The sequence below is a fragment of the Quercus robur genome, chromosome 3 (genome assembly GCF_932294415.1).
Source record: "Quercus robur chromosome 3, dhQueRobu3.1, whole genome shotgun sequence".
Classification (NCBI taxonomy): Eukaryota; Viridiplantae; Streptophyta; class Magnoliopsida; order Fagales; family Fagaceae; genus Quercus; species Quercus robur.
The window spans coordinates 34,537,616-34,545,119 of NC_065536.1; the positions used below are offsets into that span (position 1 = coordinate 34,537,616).

The 7,504-nt window shown below is 38.0% G+C and overlaps 1 protein-coding gene across 13 annotated transcripts in view; it reads left to right on the forward strand.

Annotated features, from left to right (window-relative positions):
• Positions 1-1,634, forward strand: part of LOC126717884 (uncharacterized) — a 45,247-nt gene extending 43,613 nt beyond the window's left edge. For all 13 annotated transcript variants that reach the window (XM_050419837.1, XM_050419834.1, XM_050419826.1 and 10 more), the window contains one exon: positions 442-1,634. In XM_050419837.1, coding sequence (XP_050275794.1) covers positions 449-1,423 — 975 coding nt within the window. In that variant the 5' untranslated portion in view covers positions 442-448 and the 3' untranslated portion in view covers positions 1,424-1,634. The remainder of the gene's footprint in view (positions 1-441) is intronic.
• The last annotated feature ends 5,870 nt before the right edge of the window (positions 1,635-7,504 follow it).

The following is a 7,504-nucleotide window of genomic DNA, read 5'->3' on the forward strand; positions in this document are numbered from 1 at the left end:
TGGTTTTCCCTCTGGATTATTCGCATTTGATTGTGATTTTGAGATGGGTTTTTAGCTCAGCTATTACTCCTTGCCCATGCTTAGCTTATGGAAGCTTTTGTTTCTGTTTTGAGCTATTTTAAATTGTTGGTTTTGTTCTTCATCATGTGCTTAGCTAGGGTTTGCTATTTGTTGGTTTATCATCTTGTTTGATCTGCTGTTGATGTGTTGTTTCGAAATGATCCTGTGTTGAATGTGGGTTCTTTTCAGCTGATTGTGTGGTTTTATTTTGACCCTCTCTACTGTGTAGTTCAATTTGGGCCATTTGTGTCCCTCATTGCTATTTTCTGGTCATTTTCATCTAGCTATTAGGGTTTCTTCATTATCCCTAAATTTCCACTAACGCACTGCTAATAAAGTCTGTTGGATTGTGTTCTGTCATTTCCTTTGTTCATAATACAGACTAGTCATGTCACCATTCAAGAAAGCTGCTGTGAAAGGAGGTAGTTCCAAAGGGAAGGAACCCGTAATTGATGTTGATGATTACCCACCTCAAACAAAAGGGACTCGCTCTTCATCAAAGAGATTCGATCCCAACAAGTTCAGATCCTATGCAGCCTATCAGTCTCATGAGAATTACTTTCAAAATGCCACACCATTACTAGAAAGAACTGTGGATCAGTCCTCACTTCATGACACTGACATTCCGAAATGGTTTGCTCACAAGGACTGGAATTACCTTCTCTCTGATCTGGATGACGCGTATGAAAATTTGGTAAAAGAATTTTATGCCAACGCAATTGTGGAAGAAGGTGAACTTAAGTGCTGGGTTCGGAAAAAGAGCTTTTCTGTCTCTCCTACATATCTAGCAGAAATCTTTCACATCAACAGACCAATTTTCCGACATTCACCGGTTTATGATGATCTCTGTCCTGACGAGGAGCTTCTCAAAGAAAGTCTTGGTCAAGACTTGGAGTTCTCACCCAATGGAAAATCCATCAGTGTTTCCTCTCTTTCTCCAAAACTGAGAGTGCTTACAATTGTGATGTTTCACAATTTGTACCCTTTATCAAGCACTGGGTATATGAACCTCGGACGTGCTTTGTTTCTTCATGATCTAATCTCTGATGTGGAAATAGACATCTGTGCTCATATCTTTCATGTTCTGTGCAAAACTGTTCTTCGAACTGAGTCTCGGACATGCATTCCTTTCTGTTGTCTCATTTCACGGATCTTGAAGCTCAAGGGAATCTATCCAACGGCAGATGAATCTCCTCTCTCTCAAAACCAAGTCCAATCAACATGTGTACATTCAATGCAAGCATTGGACATAGTCGGAAGAGAGCCAAACCAGAAACTTCTGCATCTCACAGTGGCTCTCATTTCAGCACTCTCTTCTTTGATGAGAAACTTGATCGCATTGTATCCTCTATCCACGAGTTGAATACAAAGATGTCTGGACTCACAGCTTCTCTACACCATCACAGCACTCGATGGGATATGAAGTTTACCTCTCTTCAAACTCAATTGGATCAAATTCAGAGAAAGCTGGAAGAGTATAAATAGCCTATTCCATGACAAAAAGGGGGAGTGATTGGCCTGATTAGAGGGGGAGGATATTACCTAAGGGGAAGTGTCTTTACATTCTTCTTCAGTTTAAGTTGATATATTGTGTTTTGTAAACTGTTATATGGTGCTTTGTACCCATGTGCTTTTGTAAGCTTTTAGGGTTAATGTTTTATGCATGGTTTGTAGGCTTTATGGTATGTACCTTTCTTAATGCAGCCTTTATGCTATGTTGAAATCAGTACTTTAATCTAAATGTCTTGCATTTTGATTTATGTACTGTCACTCTTGTGCCCTTGTAGGATTGTTCCTAGATGCATATACCTTGTGTACTATGCATTGGTTGAGTGTTGAACATACAAGTGTCTTGCCTTGTGCATGTTAACTTGTATGTCCTTGTGTTCATTCCAAGTGTGAATGAGCACTGTGATCACTACCTTGTGGTGTTCACTTGGTTGATCAAGCCATGGTTTGTTTCTTAACTCCATTTTTGCTTGATCACATATTGCCTGTTTCATATGCATTTTATGATTTTCTGCTTACAATGATCATGGTGTATTGTTGTGTTTCAGGAGTATTATGTTCATATGATTCAAGTGCTTCACAGCTTCTAGAGTTAGGTGTGAGTGAGTTTTGTTCAACTGTTCCCAACTCACATGTTAAGTCTAGAGTCTGTTTTAGGGTTTTGTCACGGAATAGCCAAAGGGGGAGATTGTAAGGTTGAATTTATTCAACCATCTAATTGGCTTTATTCCGTGCCAAATTTGCTTGTAATTCAGCAATTAGTAACCTTGTATTTAGGTGGGTTTGATGTAAGGGTAGTGAGTGAGATAGAGTGAAGATTGCTCAAGAGTGTGCATGAAAACAGAGACTCGCGGCTTGGCCTCGCGGGTGACTCGCGGCTGCAAGCCGCCAGACGCAGTACACATGCCAAGCATGCTGGAAGGTGAACAGTCATGCAAGCTGGAGCACTACAGGACAAAACAGGACAACTGGCCATACGGTTATCTCGCGACTGGATCTCGCGACTTAGTCAAGCCGCGAGGTCAAGCCACGAGCCACCCCTGTTTTGTAAAACCTAACGTTTCACATTCCTCTCCCACTCCAGTATAAATACCCCTTTTACCCACAATTGTAAGAGAGCTTCTAGAGAGAATTTTGAGAGAGAAACCCTAAAGAAAAACAAGATTGATTCACCCACAATCTATACATTAGAGTCTCTTCAAATTCCTCAACTCTCTTCCTCTCCATTATCAAATCCTTGAGAGGCATTATACCAAACCTGATTCTCACCATTATCATTACTGTGAGAGAGCTGTTTGGATTTTTGGGAAGCAGTTAAGAAGGAACCAATCTTCATTGGTTGATGCTACGGTCTAGTAGCGGAATCCGGGAAGCTAGAAAAGAAAAAGGTTCGGCGCAACCTCGTTGGAGCAAGAAGCTTGGAGGGCTTAGGTGCACTAGGTAGATTAGGCTTGGAGGGTCTATTGCTGTCCATGTATCCCAACTGTATTTTCTAGTGGATTGTTTACCGCTTGGAGGACGGCGGAGAGGTTTTACGCCGAGGGCTTCGGTTTCCTCTTCGATAACACATCGCGTGTTGTCTTTGTGTTTGCATCTTCCTTCCTCTCTATCTTTGCCTTTTTATTATCTGCTGTGGATTGTGTTTTGTTTCGGCTTAGATAGTTTTTACCAATTCCATATTATAGCTTATGATAAGTTTCCGCACACTAGTTGTTTGATATATTGCTTCAATTGGTTAAGTTGTAATTTGGGGGTCTAAACGTTTAAAGGTGTTTATACACATTTTTGAACTTTCATATAGAATGGATGAGTTTGTACGATGGATCCAAAAAAGTAAGTTAGAAACCTGTCGAGTATTTCAATTAACTTCTTCTCAATTTTTTTACTTCTCTCTCAATTTTCTTCACTATATCATAAATCTCAATAATTGTTATTATCATATTATTGGGTCAAGATCCATCTTACCTCATCAGTAAAATGAAATTGATAAAATATCATTTTGTAGGCATAAAATTTCTCTTTTACAAATGTAGCCGTTACTATCACTTTAGATTATGATGGAAATATTTCACCTACTCCTTGGTAATCCAAACTTTCAAACGTGTACAGATGGGATAGGTGAGTGTCTATGGATGGCAAAAGTTCCTCCCAAGAATACTTAGGGATGGAGGAAAATTCTAAACATGATAAAAGTGTACTTAGCAAAATGGACCGAATAGATGGAAGTGAACCGAATTGGATGAAAGTGGACCAAATTAGACCAAATTGAACCGAATATTTTGAAATGCTACGTTGATGTGGCTCAATAGGAGCATAATAACAATAAATACTACGCTTCAACTTTAGATATTATGTAGATTCCACTGTTTGATTATGATCAAAATATTTCACCTACTCCTTGGTAATCCAAACTTTCAAATGTGTACCGATGGGATAGGTGAGTGTCTATAGATAGCAAAAGTCTATGGATAGCAAAAGTTCCTCCCAAGTATACTTAGGGATGGAGGAAAATTCTAAACATGAGAAAAGTATACTTAGCAAAATGGACTGAATAGATGGAAGTGGATTGAATTGGATGAAAGTGGAACGAATTAGACCAAACTGGACCGAATATTTTGAAATGCTATGTTGATGTTGCTCAATAGGAGCATAATAACAATAAATACTATACTTCAACTTTAGATATTTTATAGATTCCATTGTTTGATTATGATCGAAATATTTCACCTACTCCTTGGTAATCAAAACTTTCAAACATGTACCAATGGGATAGGTGAGTGTCTATGGATAGCAAAAGTTCCTCCCAAGTATACTTAGGGATGGAAGAAAATTTTAAACATGATAAAAGTATACTTAGCAAAATGGACTGAATAGATGGAAGTGGACCAAATTGGATGAAGGTGGACCGAATTAGACCGAACTGGATTGAATATTCTGAAATGCTACGTTGATGTGGCTCAATAGGAGTGTAACAACAATAAATATTACGCTTCAAATTTAGATATTATATAGATTCCATTGTCTGTTTTGTATATTAGAACTAATTGAATTGTATTTGTAGTTGAGTTTTCCACAATAAACGAGTTTGTTTGCAGGCAAGTGTTCTGAGCTTCTTTAAGTGAGTTTGTTAGTGTGTTCTAATAAATTTCCAGCTTGCTTATAAATAAGAAGAAAAAAAATTCAAACTTGTACCAGACTTGGATGAATGGTGTCAACACGTGAAAATAAATCAATTATAGGTTGATATTACGTTTGACAACTTTAATTGTCTAGAGATAATGAATTTTGGGAAATTCTTAGCTAGTCCTGGACTACAAGGTCAGCTTGTAGTCCCAGCCAATAGAGAGAAGACACATCACTAAAAATTGTATTACATCAGTTTACTTGCCACTATTTGCTACCGTTTCTTTCCATCGCAACGTTGGCAATAATTCAGCTCTGTTTCTATTTCATCTGTCCCAGCCACTACGGCTATCTCACTGCTTTTAGTTTTTATTTTTCGTTCTTAGCTAAATATTAACTGGGTTCAGTTCTTATTGCCTTACTTTTGTTTTATATTAAATGGGTCAAGTTTTAATCGTATTTCTTTAGTAGCACTTTGTTGGAATCTTTAGGTTCTGTAAACATTAACATGGATTTCAAATTTGATTTATAGTTGAAAACTTTTTCAATTGTTAAATATAAGGAATAGTTTTTTTTTTTTCATATAAAAAAAGAAGTTTTTGTTTTTGTTGGTTTTGATCTAATTGGATAGTTTTTGGAAGCGATTGAATCAAAAGTATTTAGGCAAAATATCAATCTCCCACATTTTTTTTTTGGTGGCATAAAAAGTGTTTGTTGAAATGCTTTATAGAGTTTTGGTTTGGTCTAAACTTGTTATGGCTTTGTATCCATGTTTATGTGAGCTGCTTTTTTCAAATTTGTGAAATCCGGTGTAGGAGCTTCTCTAAGAGTAAAATATTTATTTTTTGATAAACTGCAATTCATTGAGAGCTAAGAAAAGGGACAGGGGGGATAATCAACCTTACAGATGGCTAAAAAGACCGGGAGATTAAAAAAAGCAAGACAAATCTAAAACTAAAGCAAATCTGGCAACATGTGTTGCAAAGTTGCAAGCCCTCGTAATCCATACAAAAGAAACAGCATGAAAAACTTGGAATAAGAAAGAATATTGGAGATAGCAGCAGTAAAGGACTAGTCAAGGGCAATATTTTTGTCTATTAGGGGGTCGAAACAGCACTCTGCATCACCCTCGAAGATAACGTGGCTCCAACACTCTCTTTTTGCAATCTCCACAGCCCAAAGCATAGCCTTAGCCTCAGCTTGGAAGGGGGGTGGGGTTGAGTTTTTCAGTTATTCTGGCCTAGATATTGATGACGACACCCTTGTCATCTCTCACAATGCCAGCTAAAGAGGTTGAATGTTCACTTGGCATGTAAAACACTAGTGGACATTTAGACCCTAATTTCAAAATTACCAACACAAGCTTATATTCAAACAATATATATGCAAATGATAAGTACAAGCTATACCCAAACAACCAAACTACTCTAAGCCATAATGTAATCACAACACAACAATAATTAAAAGCAAAGAGTAAGGGTTAGAGAGATGCAAACACAAGATAACATTGACACGTGTTATTGAAGAGGAAACCGAAAAACTCAGCAAAAAACCTCTTCACCGCCCTCCAAGCGGTGAAATGATCCACTAGAAAATCAGTTGGGATTACATGAATAGCAATAGACCCTCCAAGCCTAATCTACTTGATGCACCTAAGCCCTCCAAGCTTCTTGCTCCAACAGGGTTAAGCTTAACCTTGTCTTCTCTAGCTTACCGAATCTCGCAATAAGCCCATTGCATCAACCAAATGAATTGGTCATCTCTGAACTGCTTCCCAAGCACCAAATAACTTTCTCACTTATATGAATATGGTAAGATAAGGATTTGGCTAAATCTCCTCTCAAGGTTATGTCAATGGAGAGGGTGAGAGTAGAGGAATTTGAAGAGTCACATGTACAAGATTGTGGATGAATCAATCTTATTGTTTTCTGGGGTTTCTCTCTCAAAATTCTCTCTGGAAGCTCTCTACATTCGTGGGTATAAGGGTATTTATAGTAAGGTATGAGAAGGAATGTGAAAAGTCATTTTTTCTGCAAAACAGGAGGCTTTGGCGAGTGACTCACAACTGGGATGAGTCGCGAGTTCCAGTCGCTAACTAACAGAAAGGTCAAACTGTACTTTTTTGTCCTGTAGTGATCCAACTGTACCATGACCCTTTAACTTCCTACATGCTTCACACATGTGACACTTTTGGCGAGTCACCACTCGTGAGTCAGTCGTGAGTTCCAGTCGCAAGATGCTCTTTAATTGCACACACTTCATCAAATCTTCACACTCTCTTACACACAACCCTTACATAATTCCCACTTAAATACCGGGTTTCTAATTGTTGAATTACAAGCAAATTTGGTACGGAATAAAGCCAACACATGGTTGAATAAATTCAACCTTACAGGGGCTTTTGAGGAAGATCGAGCCACGTCTACATTCACTTTAACCCAACTTGGAGGAGGAGGATACCATGGAATTTTGGTTGGACAAGAGATAGGAGGTGAGGGTTCAACAAGGGCGTAGGAGGATTCCATTGAGCTCTTCTTTATATCATCATAGTAGAGGGAAAAGATTGTTTAGTTGTATGAGTTTTTTTTTAGCACTTTTTTTACTATGGCAGAGGGAAAAAAGATTTTAATTGTAAAGACTATAATAGATAGGAAATGCAAAAATGTTAGTGAACCTCTTTTTATCTTTACTTTATAGCACGTCATGTTTCTATTTTAATCAAGGAAAAACCTACACTAGGGTAGAGGGGGGCCATGCCCCCCCCCCCCCCCCCCAATTAAAACAAAAAACAAAAAAACTGTTATACAAAAAA